Genomic DNA, 19,196 nt, shown 5'->3' on the forward strand with positions numbered 1-19,196 from the left:
GCCCCGCTTTGAAGGATGCCGCCGCCTCCTCGCGCGCTCTGGCCGACGCCGCGTCGCCATTTGCCTAATAGCATCACGTGGGCCCTCGCGCCGTGCTTCAGAGCCATTTTCGCTCGAGAAGCGTCTACGTAGTGGCGAGGAGCGCATGTTGGCGCCGTTGCTGCGCTCGAGCGGTGTAGGCGGCGCCATGGTCGAGGAGGGAGCGTGAAACAGAGGAGAAACGAGGAGGAGTGAAGGAGGAGGAGGAGAGTGTCGCTACTTCACGAAGGGGCTTTAACGGGTTTGAGCACATGGCACCACCCCTCGGGCGGAGACGCTAAACTTCTCAAGAACTGCCGCAGAGTGTCAACGAAGCGCAGCGACCACTTTTGTCTAGCGACGGCGCTGCCATCCACTTTCTTAAGACAGGAGGGCAGCTGAGTCGAGGAACGTTCTAGAATATGGGAGCTCAGAACGGGCGCAGGGAGATCCCAGATCCCATATGGACAATCTTGGCATCAGTTTTTCAACGCGATACGTTTACAAGCACAGTGGAACTATGTCGAGATGGTTTTTTAGGGAACCAACGGAGAAACTAACGCATTATCCGAACAAAACGAAACATCCGTTACCGCTTGCGTCACACACTGCACACAAAGCGAGCGAAACCTATTCTCACAGAAGACTGTATCCGAAGTTGAATGGAAAGCCAACAGGCACGCTAAATTCCAATTCACTTTATTTCCAACACAAAGTTGGGGATTGAAATTATAGAAACTTGAAAACCCCCGCAGAAACGCGGCGGCAAATGCTGGCGCCGCCGAAGGACGATGCCTCGTCAATGGTGCACCGTCGCTGCTCGTCGACGTAACGACCGGGAAGGCAAAAGAGTGAAGAACGGTATTACACGCGGCGCCATGTAACTAAACGAGACCGGCGCTTCGGCACATAACAGCCGTGAAAATGCAATACACCGGAATGCACCAGTGCTTTCTACTGCGCCAATTTCGACCGCCATGAAAAATCTATTCTCACGAACTACCTATTGTCAGCACTCTCACTTGGACATTTCGTGAAATGCCTAAGTCAGTACCGTGTCACCCTTATAAATAAAAAAAAAATCAACACGATGCTCTATTCATGGTCGGTATAGATGACTCACAGATACCTTCATGCGCATGCTTCTTACATGCTGTCACGTGCCTTTCTGGCATTGCAGCTCTGATCCTCGAGGGACGATTGTCGTCACGTTGTTTAAGTACTCCCACAAACTTACCGCAATATTAGCTTCGTGCATTCGATGGGCCCATCGCATCAGGCCATGTAAGTCGACCGAATGTAACGGTTGGTAGGCGGGAATCGGTTATAAGCGACACTTTCTTTTGTGTTTACGAAAATGTCAAAACAAATATTATGCGGACGTATAACGCTATACCGGTGCAAATGCATCACAGTTTCGTATGCGATTTTAACGCAATCACCATAATGTAATGCAACGACTCAAATGTTTCCGTGTATAGGGGCAGCGTGCGTAACATATGTTCGTGTGGCGTTGGTATACCAACGCGACACGAAAGAACATATATGTTTTAGGTACCACACACGTGTGTCGTTTTTTTTCATGTTGGACATCATAGCCCGTGACTCGCAAGACGCAGTGTATGCTACGCATCGTCAGTAATGATAAAGCGTTTTGTAATTGGCGATGCGATCGTGCTTCTTAAAGCGTATCGAAGGAGTTCTTTCTCCGCTCGACGCTTCTTTCAGGCTTCGATCGCTTGTACGCTAAGTGCACGAGTTGATGTCATTTCGCTCATTTCACCTCCTTTTTTTCTCACACGCGACTGCTTCTCTTGCCGACTTGTTCACTTCGCTGTAGCCGACTCCTTCAATTTTCAGTATCCGACTTATTTCTTCCCTTCTCGCCTCGTGTTCTGCTTCGCCATTCGGGCTACGCAACCCAGTGACACGTACTCATGCAATGGCCCAATTAAGGCATGTACCCAGCGCCCCATGTTGTCATCTACTCGGAAAGATTGTAGCAACCAGCAGCGACCACCTGCAAAGCGATTGGAGCAAGAGGCATAGGAAGCTACCCTGTAAAATAACAACGACAAAAAGTATTGTTCTGACTCGGGAACTGAAGTAGGGAACGGAAACGCCCGGAGAGAAGCATGGGCGAGGACGCGGAGCTTTCTTAGCCTGTACCCCCCCCCCCCCCCCCGCACACCCACCTTGCTGTCGGTGGCTTGCGGCTGCTGTCTGGCCGAGTGTATAAGAACCTAGGGTCATGTGAACATTCCTCGCCGATTCCACAGAATAGGTATACGTACCCCGCTGGGCATGTTCCAGAATAGGCTAGAAGCGAAGTCGGCAACAGAAGCAGCCGAGTGTGGAGAAATAAGTGAAAGAACTGGGACCAGACGGCGGCGCGCTTAGCGAAGAGCGTTGAGCCGTGTAAAAGTGAAGGAGGGAAGTGCAGACACCTTCGGTAAAACATCAGAGAAGGCTTCGCTTATCGCAGATTCGCAATGAGCAAGATCAGCCGATCATTTCTTTTTCCTCTAACTGTGGCATTTCCTGCGGCCTCTGCTACGTTCGCCGATGACGACCGTCACGGCATTCTGTACGTACACGATGCGCTCCTTCACGATGCGTTCAAAATGTCCGAGGACCAAGCGTAGAAAGCTTGGGCGATTTGGCAGAGGTTCATTTTTTTTATGGCGTTCACAGCGCAAACATATCTGCCTATCCCTTATTTCCCTAGATATGCGCGCGCTGTGAAAACCATCGAAATGGTATGAGGTGACACGAAGACAACTCGCGTGTTGGTTACCGGACGCTATTAATTTTTGCCTCGGCGTAAGAAAATTAGGTGGTGAGATGAATAGGGAAACTGGCAGGCGCAAGTTGGAATTAGCCGGCGCAAGACACTGGAGGAGCCTTCGTCCTGCAGTGGACATAAACATAGGCTGATGTCGATGATCATCGTTATGATGATGATTATGATGATGATGATTTTTCGCAGCGCGCCAGGATAACAGCACGGTGCAGCTTCTTTACCCGCTGGAGCCGTTCTACGAGACTGGCTTCTACGAGGCTGTGAGCATGGTGGTCGAGGGGATGCTCTACTTGGCAGCGCTCTCGCTTGTGGACTCGCCACTGATTTACAGTCTACGATGGTGAGTCTCGGTGGCAATCTGCTTGTGGACTCGCCACTGGTTTACAGTCTGCGATGGTGAGTCTCAGTGGCAATCTGCTTGTGGACTCTCCACTGATTTACAGTCTGCGATGGTGAGTCTCAGTGGCAATCTGCTTGTGGACTCGCCACTGATTTACAGTCTACGATGGTGAGTCTCAGTGGCAATCTGCTTGTGGACTCGCCACTGATTTACAGTCTGCGATGGTGAGTCTCAGTGGCAATCTGTTTGTGGACTCGCCACTGATTTACAGTCTACGATGGTGAGTCTCAGTGGCAATCTGCTTGTGGACTCGCCACTGATTTGCAGTCTGCGATGGTGAGTCTCAGTGGCAATCTGCTTGTGGGCTCGCCACTGACTTACAGTCTGTGATGGTGAGTCTCAGTGGCAATCTGCTTGTGGACTCGCCACTGATTTGCAGTCTGCGATGGTGAGTCTCAGTGGCAATCTGCTTGTGGACTCGCCACTGACTTACAGTCTGTGATGGTGAGTCTCAGTGGCAATCTGCTTGTGGACTCGCCACTGACTTACAGTCTGTGATGGTGAGTCTCGGTGGCAAACAACGTTCGGCGCAGTCGGGCGCTTTGCACGGCCCTCCAGAGCTCTTCAATCAGACCAGCTCTGAAACTGCGTTTCATGCACCGAGAATACCCTAGTTACCCTGGTTACCATAGTTACCATAGTTACCCTATTTACCCTATAGTTACCCTACCTTGGTTACCTTCCTGTAGGTGTGAACTTTGTATCGCCCAGAGTGTCGTAATTTATGCTCCGCCCAGTTTTATACCTCAAGATGCTGATCGAAGCATGAAAACCACAACGTAAACCCTCGTGTAGTAGCATTTGTGACACACCCTGTGGAAAGCTCAGTGGAAAGCTCAGTAAGCGAGTGACGTTACTACACTTGTAAAGGTACAGGGTACGGAAGACGGGGCCGGTCAAACTCGTTGCGGAGGTCATAATGTAACGAAGAAGAACCGCCCATTAGCTGGGCGCATCACCAGCGTTTTACTTACGGGCCGTTTCAGGCTTCTCGCAGGGCAGTAACCTCCGCAACGAGTTCACCTTTTCCCGTCTTGCGTTCCCTCCATATAAACAACTTTAGATAACAATCAAGTTCCAGCTCAAATAACATTTCATTGTGCCCTTTTTAAACAACTGTACTCTTCGTGGTCAAAAATGAAGGCGAACAGGCTGTTCAATGAGTATTTTTGTTGAGGTGGAACGCTAGACATTCCAGGGTAAACAGTGTGTCCCACCTAACGTTAGCCAAGCTCTTTAAAAGTAGGATATACGAGGACTCAACCGATGGTAGACTGTCAGCAGTGACGTAGTACGTACGTACCACACACTGGAGGATTTTTTTTCATAATTCAACTATCCATAATTATACTAGAATAATTAACGAACATTTTAATCACTCAATCGCAGGCACGGGATTTACTGGAAAAGTTAATAATTAATCATGTTTCAAACACACAATTCAGTTTTATGCGAAGCATATTACGAGGGCTCAACCCAGCTCCTCAGGCGCGGCGGTGACCATGAAATCACTTGACACCGTGACGTCACGACAGAGGAGAAGTGGCTTCGGCTCAACTCTTGCAAGACGGGCTGGGTGGGAATCGAACCAGGGTCTCCGGAGTGTGGGACGGAGACGCTACCACTGAGCCACGAGTACAACGCTTCAAAGCGGTACAAAAGCGCCTCTAGTGAATGCGGTGTTGCCTTAGAAACGCGCTGTTTCTAAGGCGTGCGTCTCTTGCTCAGGCGCACATTTCGTTGCCGCGCCGAACGCTGCTTTGCTCGACGCTCACCGCGTCCAATGCGGGGCGCGTAGTCGCTGCCCTGTAGCCCATTGTCTTACACCCCTTGGCGGGTCGACGGGAACGCTGTCGCGTTCCACTCTTGAAGGCGAAGAAGTAATGCATGAGTTGTTTCTTCGTCTAGCCGAACCAAATATAGCCAAGCAACAGCAGTTCACCAGGCTAAACAGTGGTTCAACAACTAAAATAAAGGCTAGTATGCTTCGCATCCTGGGCTTAACCTTACCTAAGCCACAGCCATTTTTTTTCTCAGCGTGGCACAATGCCTTTCTCCTCCCCCACAAAGCCGCAACGCACTGCACTGGCTTCGCTCTTCACACGAAAAAAAAAAAAAGGCAGCTTGCCGTTCGCAGTGACCAACGCCAATATACGTATGCCTCGCCACTTTGCACGTGGCAGTCGAGCCAGTCAGTGAGCAAAGTTAATTCTTCCGAGTAACGCCAGGTACCGCTGGTGTCGCGGCGCACGCACGCGTAATCCTGCGGTTATTTTCGTATTTCGCGCGCTTTTCTTTATAAGGCGGGAAACAATAATTACGCGAGACATAGCCCACTGAAAACAGCCGAATCTGGTATGTTTTTTTAAAACACAAAGATTACTCTTGCATAAAAAGTTAGCGCCCTCAATTCAGAAATTAAAATGTTACTCGATTACCCTCGTCTGATTATCGATGGTTTAATTATGAAAAAAAAATTCTCTTGGTGCGGGACGTCATTGCTCAAAGAATACCATTGGCTGCGTCCTCGTATATTCTACCGGGTGCTCAAATTAGGCTTTATGGTTTTCTTAAAATTGGGCAATGGGAGGCACGCGAAGACCACCTGCGCAAATAAGTTATGTTGCCAGGGGGACACAAAGTGAGACGATAATTATCGCTGTCAGCAGCCCATTTACCTAAAATGGAATAACTAACCTATTGTTGACTGCAGTAAGTAGGTATGTTTGTATTGAGAAGTTAGATGCAGTCGTGTTTCTACATAATATCAGTTGGAAGAATTCTTCTAGCCTCTCTGTGCTCCGAGATATCCGACTTAAATTTGAATTGTAGTTCGCCTGATTACGCATGCAAGAGAGTTAGGATCGGCGCAAAGCTCCTCCCAGATGTGACGTGGCTGTTGCGTGCAGCATTTAGTTTGACAATGGGGCAGAGGCATTGGAAATGATAACTGTCCCCCTTCCCCCTTTCGGCTGGCGAAATAAAATTAAAAAAAAGGAACCCGGGACCGCTGTCGGTGTGACGTGTGACCGCGCAGCGTGTCATGATGGCGGCAGCAGCCATGCCGAGATAATGGCGGGAGAGGAGAAGCCGGAGGGCAGTGCGCGTGCGTAATAGTGACTAGAGAGGGGGGGGTCATTGCTGGGCTACGCAAATAAAGTGAGTGCTGATTTCAAAGTATTGTACGTTTTAATGAAATCAAGAGCAACAACTGCACGGCACACCCCGCTGTCATATCGTCAGTGTTCTCAGACTTGAACGTCAGAAGTGCGAAACAATAACAGAAACCTGAAAGTGATGCAATTTTCTTGGCGGGGCTGTGCACTACCTCCGGGATCGGCCCATGCAAGAGTCCGCGTTCCTGCCAGAGAGCTCGCCTTCGCGCGTAGCCTTCGCCGAAAGCGTTTCCCGGTAAACGTTACGGTTACATAAGCTGCAGTTGCCGAGAAGCGTGACAAACAGTCAGAGATGTTTGAATACTATGGCGTTCTACTTTTAACAAATTGTTTTGACGTCATCTAGTTCGTCAAGATTTTTGGTAGTGGTAGTACAGCATCCCCATAGAGGCAACTCCCTCGAGCGTCACTGATCACGGGATACAGGATCCGACCTCCCTTACTGCAATACGACAATAAGGGTATACCCCTGGTGACGTGCTCCTTCACAATAATATTAATAAATAAAACTGGCTTCGATATAGCTTCTTGTACATGTCTTGCACTCTACTGGAGAAGAGGGGAAGAGTGATCCCCCTGCGCTATCATAAGAAGCATGTGGTTGGAATGATAAATGTGGCAGCTTCCCGCGACATGCTAATTACGTGCCCTTTATCCCACCCCACCACCCAGGATGGCTGGCATGTCATTTAGTCGGTTGTGATACCACGTGACCGCCGTCTACACTCTCGGTGGATGGTACTATTGCCCCTTTCATGCCCAAAGCACCGCTTTCTTTGGTGCCCGTTCTGAAAAAGTCGTTTTTATGGCGCTGCAATAATTTATTTGTGGCACTCTCGACTAATTTCAATTTCGTACCGTAATTATAGAATCAACAGCTATCCGAAAAAAAAATCTTATCAGTGCTCCTGTAATTCAGCGTGAAGGGCACCATGTTAAGCCGAGAGGTTGGCAGTGTTGCATAGAATTCCTCAGCTCAATTGGCTTTCTTGGCGTTAGTACAACCACATCAAACTGTAGTGGTTTCCGCTGGGTTTGCGCCGTCGTGGTACAAAAGCGCCTCCCCGCCCCCCTCCCTCCCCACTGCTGTTTAAAAAAATGTTCTAGCAGTAGCTGTTCTTTATCAAGGAAATGACTGGTTCGGCTTTCTGTTTCATTTTAACTGCAACAAAAATTGACCCGCCATCCCGTCACTGCGAAATTGTATGTCCATCGAAGCTGTTGGAAACCACCACCACAACTGCTGACGGGGGCATGCAATGATTTCGTGGCTCTAGAGTAATGGTAGAAATGCTATATTGGAGTAATGGTAATTTTGACAGCACGCCACCACCCTTAGCGGTGCTGCGACGACGCTGAAATCAGTTGATGGGATGATCATTTTACAAAGGAAAGGCTAGGGGCGTCACTCCCCACATCGCAAGCTGCCATCGCCGCGGCAGTTTGTGCCACAGCAATCTTTACCGGGAAGCGTATGCGGGGAACGCTACGTGCTTCACATTTCATGTAAGGCGCAGGAGCGACTTAGCATCAATTATGTGGCGCGGATGCTTCTATTGAGCTTGTTCTGTATTGAAACGTACGCTGTTCTGCATGTTGTATGCTTGATTCGAAAGCACGTGTGCACTGTTCGCTTCTCTTTGCCGAGTGCTTGTAGCCTCTTCATGACAGTTTTAACGCGACAGCGTTAAGGAGCTCGTGTCGCAGAAAAGCCGGTGTCGTCGGCGTTGGCCGTGAGCGATAAATCCCAGCAGGCACTTCATGAATAAAAAACAACTTGCAAGATGGGCTGGCTGGGAATCGAACCAGGGTCTCCGGAGTGTGAGACGGAGGCGCTACCACTCAGCCACGAGTTCGATGCTTCAAAGCGGTACAAAAGCGTCTCTAGTGAATGCGGTGTTGCCTTAGAAACGAGCTGTTTCTAAGGCTCAGGCGTGCGTCGCTTGCTCAGGCGCACGTTTCGTTTCCGCGCCAAACGCGGCACTGCTCGCCGCTCACCGCGTCTAATGCGGGGCGCGTAGTCGCTGCGCCGTAGCCCACTGTCTTACACCCCTTGGCGGGTCGACGGGAACGCTGTCGCGTTCCACACTTGAAGGCGAAGCTTAAGCGTCCTCGAATTTTTCTGTTGACGTTACGCCACGAACAAATCCCGGCAACCAAAATCCAGGCGCATTGTTGCTGGAGCCAAAACATATAACTGTACCAGGAGAAGGCTATGCTATTCAGCCGCCTAAGCTACTCTGGTTCTTTGCGTGATATTCATCGCAAGGCTGCTTTAACCTTCCCGCGCAGCGCGGAGTGCAAGCAGCATTGCATAGACACACACGAATAGCACCGGTCTTTTAACTAAGAATATTCGTTGCAAATTTTGCAGTCTGCGGAATAACTTGGCCTTAACATATTTCTTCCGGGCTAACAAGCATACCCGAAACCAGCCCTCGAAAATCAACAAGTTACAGAGCATGGTGGCGCGCTCTTTTAGCGTCATTATCTCACCCCAAGAATGCGAAGTGCATTAAGCACTGTCGTTGCCAACCATTTGTACGTAATATAAAAGGCGCTTTTCGAAGTGTGTCCTGATAAAGACGGTACTTACTAGCCTGTTGAACTACAAAGTGAACGTCTCGTGTAATGTGATCACTTACATGTCTTTGGCGGCTGAGGCCGAAGTTATCTGAAAAAAAAAATAAATGTTCGAGGACGCTTAAGGGGGTATAGTAGGGCAAATCGACCAAAAAACTGATTTTTTGATTTCATCAATAAAAAATAATACACACTGTGAGGAGCAAAACAGTGCAGCGGCGAGCGCGTAGGAGCGCTCTAAGCCATTTAAAAATGGCGCCAAAAAGCGCGCCGCCTGGTATTTAAACGTGACAGACGCGAGGGTTTTTTTACATGTTGTTTTCCGTCGTTTTTTCAGTGTTTACTTAATTATGTTTACTTCATGTTTACGTTTACGTAAACATGAAGAAAGGCTTTGGGGAAGACACCAAAAAAGCCAGAAAATTTCTGTACTCTGCTGGTGCATGTTGAACGGTTGTAGTGAAGGTGCAAACATAAAAATGCGTTTTTCTCAAGATCACTTTTTACAAAATTTTTGGAACTTGATGTACCTTTTCTGGAAAACTACTCGGCCCATTAAGCTGAAATTTTCCCAGAATATACTCACATCCCTTGCAAGTAATCTGAACCTAAATGTGTGAAAAAAATGACTCAGTTATAACTAAGAAAAAGAAAAGATTATTAGAAAGACCCTCCACAGTACGAGACGTGTGACGGCAATATCTATTTCTTGTGACGTAAATGTAGCAAAGCTTTTTTTAAAGGTTCCAGTTAAAACCACTATTATACAGAATTATTGTGCGAAATTTCACGGTCATGCTGTTTTTTTGTTTCTGAGAAAAGGTACATTTTATTTTCCATCATAGCTTAAAGTTTGGTTCTGAACTACACAAAAAATAAAAAAGGCCTGAAGTAAAAAATTTCACCAATTAAGGCCAACGCTATTGCTATTGAGCGTGCAGAATTTCACGCTAATATTTAGAACAGTTGCTGAGATATAAAGCTGAAACCAAGATAGTTCATGCACCCTACCATACGCCCTTAAGCTTCGCCTTTAAGACCAAGGCTATGCACGAAGGCGAGCTTTCTGGTAGAAACGCGGCCTCTCCCGTGGGTCGATCCCAGAGATGGCGAGAAGCCGCGCCAAAAAAAATTACGTGATTTTCAGCTTTCCGGTAACCTTTCGCACTTCTAATATCTAAGTCTGAGAAGGTTTAACACGAAAGGCACGCGCTGTCGGTGTTTTGTTTCCCGACATCCTTCTGTGAGCTGCCGCTCTCGAAATTGCGAGGAATATAACTGCGTCAAGAATGTGATAACACAAGGTATGAGCAATTCTAGTGGTAGAATAGTGTGGCGATATAACCTGTGTATACCGCATGTCATATAGGAAGGCGTGGCGATTACATATACATAAATGCACAGGGAAATTTTCGCTCACGGGCACGCCGGCGCTAGACGCACACACCGGACGCCAACACTGGATTTTCTGCATGTGACACAAGGCGCTTAACGCTATCGCGTTAAAGAATTAGGCAGGGACACTCAAGACTGCTTACGTGTGGTAATGGGAAAGCATCGTACCATCCGTAGACCTCGGAACATCGTGACCCTGCTCATTGCACGCATGGACACACTCGTCAACGCACGCACTTGATGGCAGCTTGCGGAACAGTAATCTGAACCTGGAATACGTGGTTAGCGCTACGTGGCTTCGCATTGCATGTAGGCGCTGGAAACAACATTTACATAAGTTGACAGGCAGGCTGTTACGTCACTCCCCACGTATCAAGCTGCCGTCGCCGTGGCAGCTTGCGCAGCAGCGATCTGTACCGGGAAACATATATGCGGGAAACGTGCTTCACATTGCATGTAGGTGCATAAATGCCTTATCCTCAATTATGTGGTTCGTATGCTTGTTTTGAGATTGTTCGTTATTGAAACGTAAGCTGTTCTGTGCGTTCCATGCATGATTCCAATGAATCTATGCACTGTTCACTTCACTTTGCTGAGTGTATGCTTGTATTGTAGCCTCTGCCTTACGGGGATATGAGCCACCATTGGTTGCATTTGGGGGTATGAGCCATTGATGATGGTAGTTCTGCATCGACGTTACGCCGCGAATAAATCCCGGGATCCTAGCCATAGACAGCTCCACTGTAAAGAAAAAAGCCTGAACAGAAGTTCCTTCTTTCCATTGCTTGTCAGTCTAGACGGAAGTCCTATGTTGGCTGACTACACAACTCCAGAGGAAGCACTTCCAGAGCAAGATTGTGAAGGTGTTGCTTCTGACAAATAGTTTCATTAACCAGATTTGATGTCAGGACGGCAATTTTAGGTGCACTAAAAAAGGTGATATTAAGCGGTATTATTACGCCACGCTTCACATGTGACGAAGCGTTCAATTTTTCCGTAAGCAGAGTGCTTGGCAAGGCAGGAAAGACGCACAAATGAAATCTGACTCGGGAGGCTTTCATGAAGCCCCCATACACTGGCTCGTCGATACACAAACCACTTAAACAGCATTTGCGTGGGTCTACAATAAACTATTTTTATTAAGATAATGCACACTTAAACAGCATTTGCGTGGGTCTACAATAAACTATTTTTATTAAGATAATGCACACTGCGTTGTGAATGAACCAAAGGCTCAGCCTAGAAAAAGTACGAGAACTTATCTGGTGCTAAAACTGATCAAATGCACGAAAAATATCTATATTTTTTCCTCTCGTTACACTTACGTGGTGCCACTGACGTCTCGGCAAGAAATTTAGAAAGACATATTTGTTCTTCCTTTCTTTAATTATTCACCAGCATTAAAAAAAATATACAATGAAAAAATCACTTATCGTCGTAAGCCGGTTTTAAGCTGGTCGCTGAAGAGTATCTGTATAATCATGGCTTTTCTTCCATCGTGTCGGGCGTGTTAAACATCCACACGTTCGAACTCGTTCTTTTTTACCGCGGGGAGCCCCGTAATATGTAAATTACCACGTGGCAAGTACTCTGAAAATCTGAAGAAAGAAATACAACTAAATTTTCGGAAGTGTGCAGACACTACGCCAGCTTTCTTTGCCTTTCAAGGTCGGTAGACGACAACTCCGAAGGGAATCGTGAATCTCCGAGCCAATTAAAAATGAGGGGGGGGGGGGGGGGGAAGGGGGCTACTTGCTATAAAACGTCCGCATGATTCCACACGTCTTAAAAACAACGTCTTTTCATGCAACCCCGTCTGCCGTTATTTTTTACCCCCTCATGTTAAGAAAGGTTGGGATATTTTTCGAGTTACTAAAATTTCCGGGACAAAACCAGTTTTTTTTTCCTTTTTTTTAACGCCTTCGATATTTCCAGAAAACTTGCACCACTAAGCACCATTAAATCGTAACATTGTCCCGTCACACAACACTTCCTTTAAATCGCGTTGCTTTAAAACTTCTCCATCTACATCACCACAAGCTCGCTATACCTATACAGACTGAAACTGAACCAGCCACTCCCGCTTTTCTTGGTACTTAGGTCTCACGTATCGAAGAATAAGATTTCTTGACGAGCTATGGTTCAAAACGACTAAGTATTTATTCCACATCTCCACAAGTGCGCAAAACTGCTTCTCATCCAATAGCTTCAAAACGTTAGGAATGCATATTTGCCTTCTTCCACGGAGTCAGGTGGAGCGGAGAGTAAGGGCATAATAACAGTGATACTATTAGATCGAATACGAATCGAATTGCTCCAGGTGCGAACGGAACCGAATCGCATATCGAATACTTTTCGCATAGTTTACGAATGGCAATGAGCCGTCATCACAATTAACCTAAAACAATCTTCACGTTTCAGTATTCTTAAAGTTAGCAAGTTTCTGTCATAACATAGTACGTTATAAGGCGTTATTTATTTAAATCACAAATTGATCATTAGAAGCAAACAAGTAGTTTCTCTGCATGCACAAGACTCTTCAGAGAGTGCGAATGATCGCTGTACAGCCTGTAGAGTGTGGGTACCTTAGTGACGTGGCCTGCTTCACTACGCAAGTTCTCATGTTTTACGTCCATACTATGCCCGCGAGGGTGAAAATTTACTGCACTTTTGCTTCAATTTTATGTTTATTTGGGCGCAGTTGACGTTCCGAAATATTCGAACAGTATTCGAAAAATGTTCGCATTTACGAATAGTGACTATTCACTAGTTTATGTAGTCACATTATGGTTTACAATTTCAAGTAGTAATAAATAAATAAATAAATAAATAAATAAATAAATAAATAAATAAATAAATAAATAAATAATTTACATATGATATCGACCACGCCGTCGCACGCCGGCCTTTAATCGACGCACGATAACCATTGCGGAACTGCCATTAACAGCAAATAAACTGCGGCAGAGAAGCTTGGAATTGGGCGTGGAATAATTGGAGAAGATGCATCTTTTTTCTTGCGCCAGCGTTTCGCACGCTCTCCACCACGTCCAGGCTGATACATTCGTGTTCCTTCCTCCTTGCTCGAGACGTTTGCTAACGCCCGAACCAAGATGCAAAGCTGTCACCGACCACCTTTGTAACATCCTCGCTGTAATAAAGCGACATCGTCCCGCAAACGTTACCGCGACGCCGTTTGCTTTTTATTTCTTTTTTTTTCAAATACCGCGGTGGCCATAACACGTGCGCGCATGCAGGTACGTGGCGCGTCGCCTCTACGGTCCCGACGACGCCGACGAGGTGTCCGAGCAGCAGCCGCGCGGACCCCGGCTCGTGGCCGTTTCCATGGACCCCGAAGTCGAGCGCGAGGTGAACCTGGTGAACCAGGTGTGTCGCACCAGGGCGTTCAAGGACGTCGCCATGTCGGTGCGCAACATCCAGAAGGCCGTCGGGTTCGTCGAGCAGGTATACGAGAAGCGCGCCCTCTCCTCGCGAATGCCTCGATGCAGACCTTTCTCTTTTTTTTTTCTTTTTTTTCAAGGCCACATGTCGTGTGCGAAAAGAAGAAAAAAAAGAGAGAGAAAAGAAAGCACGGAACAACAACAACAACAACCGCAACAACAACAACCGCAACAACAACAACCGCAACAACAACAACAACAACAACAACAAATTTATTACTGGTGATTTAGCGCTAAATGAGAGAGAGATGGGTCGGCGTTACGTCCCGCCTCTTTGAGGTCCCGGATCGTCGATGGAAAACCGCGCTCACCACGTTGCTAAGTGCTGTTGAGGAGCGCACTCAGACGGCCGTCCTTGCCTCTTCGAGGAGTGAAGTGTGAGTCACGGTGGTCCAGAGCAGACATCGCTTGATCCTCATCATCCTTATTTTATTGTCCACTGCCCCCAGGACGAAGGCCTCTCACAGTGATATTCAGTTACTCCTGTTTAGCGGTAGCTGATTTCAACTTGCGACGCCAAGTTTACTGATTTCATCATCCCAACTAGTTCGTCATCGACTGCACTTTCCTTCCCTTGGCACCCAATCTTTAACTATAATGGTCCACCGGTTATCTACCCCACGCATTACATGGCCTGCTCACCTCCATTTTTTTCTCTTAACGCAAACTAAAATGTCGGGTATATCCCCGTTTGCTCTCAGATCCACACCGCTCACTTCCTGTCTCTTAAGGCTACGCCTAAATTTTCTCGTTCCATAGCTCTTTGCGCGGTTCTTAGCTTCTTCTCGAGCTTCTCTGTTAACCTCCAAGTTTCTGCCCGATATGTTAGCACCGGTAGAATGCAATTACTGTACACTTTTCTTTTCAGCGACAGTGGTAAGCTCCCAGTCAGGATTTGGCAATGCCTGCCGTATGCAATCCAACGCAAGACAGACCACAGAGCGCTAAATTTGCCCCATTTTTCATGCCGTTTTCACTGAATACAAAACAGCCACACGTGGAAAGTTCGCCGATTCCCCCAGCATCTATTCCAAGAAGCCGAAAGCGCGGTCAAATGCTGCTGACGTACTTGGCGCAGTAACAGTAACTGTACATAATCAATCCTCTTCATTGCCGCGGAAGGTTGTCCGCGAGTACTGAAAAAAAAAATCCGCATCTCACGAAGAATGTAAATGCGACTAACAATGAAGCAATGTAACGACCCTCCGTACTCTCGTCGTCGAAACTCGTCATGTATTCGGCGTGTGTGTGGCCATACGCTCTCACGCTTCTTTTTCAAGATGCTGCACCATCTCTTTCGCCCTACCCTTTCGAAATGGCTCGAAAAATAATCCACAACCTCTCCGAACGCGCCGCTGTGAAAAAAGATCGCGGTGTACACGCTCTGCGCGAGGACAATCCATGGAACAGGGTTGGAGTTTGTGCCTCCCGTGCCTAACCTGCCATGGCCGTCGACGTGGTTCTCGACGGGCTTGCCAGCGCATCAAACTCGGGTGGCTCCAGTGTGTAGGCGACGGCTTCCCCGGGTGAAATGAGGTGTTTTGACGTAGCTGGTGGCCTCTACAGCTTCGTGCCCCTAGAGTTCAGAGGGTGTAGGCCTACCCAGAACCTGCACCAGTACGTTCAGAGAGGGAAGAGCCAGGAAGGTCCACTTTTCAGCGAACGGTATTCTACAGCTGATGTTCCCAGAGCTTAAACCTAACAACGTCCACGTCATCTCTTTTTTTTTCCCGCCACCTGCCCGAAACGGACGCATGCATTGATGATACAAAAATGGCCCAAACATGCAAATAATGAATGATGATGGCGCGTGGCACTATTATTTTAAACGAAGTATTGCGGTACAAATACAGCCATTCGCAATCATGATGCATGCGCGCAGAGAGTTATTGCCTTCGTGTGTTTGGAAGTTTAGTAATGTGAAGCTCGGTAGATGGCGTCACAAGAACGCACGAAACCGCAAACATGAATATTAGGCCCGAATCCAGGTATACCACCCATCATTCCCGTGGTGGCTATGTCATTCTGCTGCCGAGCACGACGTCGCACGTTCCGTTCCCGGCCACGGTGGCCGCACTTTGATGAGTACGAAACGCGAAACCTTTGTGTACTCAGATATGAGTTCGCGATAATGAACCCGCAATAGTGAAAGTTAATCCAGAGTCGCCCACTATGGTTTCTCTCATAACACCATACTTGCTTAGGAGCGTTTTGATTTTGGCTCAATCATTTGAACAGGTCCCCATACTGTTGCTGCGCATCACGCCAGAGACCCCGTTGGAAGCCCCATGCGACGATACCTACGAGGTCTTCTGTGGTGAAAAAAAAAAATGTCGCAGTTTCACTCGAACGGCCAAGAAGCGTCGATTTCGATAGCAGCTTATCAGACAGCCATACGAAGTAAGGATAGTAGGTTTATCGGCCGTATAAAATTGTAAATATTCGCTCACTAACTAAATTAACTAGCATGGTGTCACGAACACACAGACAAACATAAACGCATCTCACTCGATGAGCTCGGACACTCGCTGTCAAAACGCTGGTGTAAGAGCGGCAGCAGTAGCGAGCGGAATGACCTTCGTGCGCCCTCTCGCTTCAACGCGAACTAAGCGGCGAGAACAGGACGCACACGAAGCTATCAGCCGTCGGCGCAGCTAGACTCTGTACCCATCGCAGGTCGCTCTCAAGATAGGCATGCGCGGCCATGCTACACTGAGCGCCGCCAGAGTGAAACGCCTCTCCCCCTCCCCCGGTACATTACGCACGATGGAAGACGGCGCGTAAAGCGCCACCCGCCTTCCTTCCTTGCGCGAGCGAGATCGAGCCACCATCCTCGCCTCACCCTCACATGCTTTCACTCGCGCCCGCAGCACACGGTGCGAGGACACGATGATATCGCACCTGGACTTTGTACGAAACCTCACGGCGACGACGGCGGCGGAAACGCGCTTGGCCTGTCCATATATAATAGCTCTCGGAATAAAACTATGCTTTGATGATTGATGCCTGTTTGTGCGTCTGTTTCACGACTGACGTCGCCTCACTCGCGCCCTCTGGCGGCAGGTGGAAGTCGTGAACGGCGTGAGCATCCTCCTGAACCGCGGCGAGTGCTTCGGCCTCATCGGCGTCAACGGCTCCGGCAAGAGCGCGCTCCTGGAGATCCTGGTCGGCCTCCAGGTCCCCACGGGGGGCGGCGCGTACACCGCCGCGCTATCGCTCGGCGGCGACCTGCGCGCCTGGCAGCAGGGCATCGGCTACGCGCCGGACGGCGTCTCCCAGGAGAGCCTTCCGGGCCTCACCGTGGGCGAGCTGCTAGACATTGTGGCCAGGCTGCGAGGCGTCGTCTGGAGGCGCCAGGCGCTGCTCGGCATCCTGGCGCTCACCGGGAGGCTGCGGGAGGACCAGATGATCACTAAGTGCAGGTGATCGACGACGGCGGCGTTTCACGCCGGGCCACGCGGTCGAACTTCTAAGCGTTTTCTAAAGGAAAACGAGACGGAAACGCGAGGGGCTATAGCTTTTTGGGAAAAACGGAATCCCGTGAAAAGCAACGTGGGAGAAGGAAAATTTGGCAGTGGGCTTAGATTGTCAAACGTACCTAAACGCCGTTTTTTGAGCGCAATAAGCGGCATACGAAGGGACGGACACGCGCGCACCCCCCTCCCCCCACACACAAGTATGTATGCATGTATGTATGTATGTATGTATGTATGTATGTATGTATGTATGTATGTATGTATGTATGTATGTATGTATGTATGTATGTATGTATGTATGTATGTATGTATGCATGCATGCATGCATGCATGTATGGTATGTATGGTATGTATGGTATGTATGTATGTATGTATGTATGTATGTATGTATGTATGTATGTATGTATGTATGTATGTATGTATGTATGTATGTATGTATGTATGTATGTATGTATGTATGTATGTGTGTGTGTATGTATGTATGTATGTATGTATGTATGTATGTATGTATGTATGTATGTATGTATGTATGTATGTATGTATGTATGTATGTATTCTATTCGTCTCTTCTTGCGCCCAAGAAACAATGTTTAGCAAACCCCACCAAGTTCCCCAAGTTCCTCGAAACATGCATAAATTTGTGCTCAAGACCGACGAAAGTAAAAGACGAAAGGAAGTACACGGACGCACGATACCAAGCGCTAACTATAAATTCTGTTCTTCAGTTCTTCAGAAGCTTGAGAACGTTATATGTGACAATGTTACATGCGCGTTGCACTAGATGCAAGTGTGGATTATTTTTTCGACATCAGATAACGGTGCGTAATCCACTAGCAAGTAAAGAAAAAAACGATGCTTACATCGTGAAAGCTGTCCCGTCATAGCACCTGTATCAGCTCACCTACTTTATACAGGTAGATCTGGACAGAACAGAGATTATCTTAATCGGTGGTAATTGATGACATCGGAATATAGATTCGCGAACGCGTCATTGCACATGCGATGTGGCCACATATAAGGTGTTTTTGGTAGCGCAACATATTTAAAAATTACCTGTGGCAGTTAGTACAGTTCTAACCCTTGATCTAAATTACCTGATGAGCTTGACGAGACGGCCGTTACTTCCACGAAAAATAAAAATGCCTAATTGAATAATTAACATAATTACACTAAGTTTTTAGTTAATTACTTGACGGCGCATATTTCAATGTAGGAAGTTCAGCTGCTGTGTTGGCAAGGCATATCCACTTGAAACGAGTTCTTCGGACGGCAGTGGTTTCTAGACATGCGGCGTCAAACTTGCGGCAGAAATGCATTGCTCTTCCTCTTAAGAACACGCCGTTCCATGCATTGAAGCACAAAAATAACTGCAACGGCAATGTATTTTGCCGGACACATTGAAAATTTATGTATGTAAACTTGAGTAGTCCTCATCCGTTTCAAGTGAATACGCGTCTTGAACTCACCGGCTACAATTTGTATATTGAAATATGCACCGTAAAGCAACGAACTAAAATGTCGGTTGGTGTAGTTACGTTAATTATTCAATTACATATTTTGATTTCTCACAGAAGTAATGGCCGCCGCATTGAATAACTTAGATCAAGGGTTAGAATTGTGCTATTTCCCACAAGCAAATTTTTCAAATTTGGTGGAGCTAAAAAATAAGCACCCCGCATATACGCAGTCGATCGACTCCCGTTCGACACTTGTGGGGCATCAAGATTTGTTTGAATTACCCGAGAGGTAGAAATAACAAACGCTGGCTAAGTGAACGAATTGAAGTCTTCATTACCACTTGAAGTAGTATGTAATGTTTTTTTGCTTCTTGCTATTGAAGCGCGGCTGAACCAGAAGGCCGCGAAGAGCGGCGGCATGTTTAAG

At 47.6% G+C, this 19,196-nt stretch overlaps 1 protein-coding gene and 1 long non-coding RNA gene across 4 annotated transcripts in view; one reads left to right on the forward strand and one right to left on the reverse strand.

Moving 5' to 3' along the window:
• The window catches only part of LOC139050081 (phospholipid-transporting ATPase ABCA3-like), a 98,012-nt gene that overhangs the window by 71,311 nt on the left and 7,505 nt on the right, over positions 1 to 19,196 (forward strand). For all 3 annotated transcript variants that reach the window (XM_070526279.1, XM_070526277.1, XM_070526278.1), the window contains exons 24-26: positions 3,008 to 3,161; positions 13,633 to 13,840; positions 16,900 to 17,258. In XM_070526279.1, the coding sequence (XP_070382380.1) occupies positions 3,008 to 3,161; positions 13,633 to 13,840; positions 16,900 to 17,258 (721 nt within the window). The remainder of the gene's footprint in view (positions 1 to 3,007; positions 3,162 to 13,632; positions 13,841 to 16,899; positions 17,259 to 19,196) is intronic.
• LOC139050086 (uncharacterized) overlaps positions 1 to 19,196 on the reverse strand; it is a 174,409-nt gene that overhangs the window by 3,889 nt on the left and 151,324 nt on the right. Inside the window, exon 2 of the long non-coding RNA XR_011508780.1 lies at positions 15,276 to 15,445. This is a non-coding gene — a long non-coding RNA (uncharacterized lncRNA). The remainder of the gene's footprint in view (positions 1 to 15,275; positions 15,446 to 19,196) is intronic.

This window comes from Dermacentor albipictus, chromosome 9 (assembly GCF_038994185.2).
Source record: "Dermacentor albipictus isolate Rhodes 1998 colony chromosome 9, USDA_Dalb.pri_finalv2, whole genome shotgun sequence".
Lineage (NCBI taxonomy): Eukaryota > Metazoa > Arthropoda > Arachnida > Ixodida > Ixodidae > Dermacentor > Dermacentor albipictus.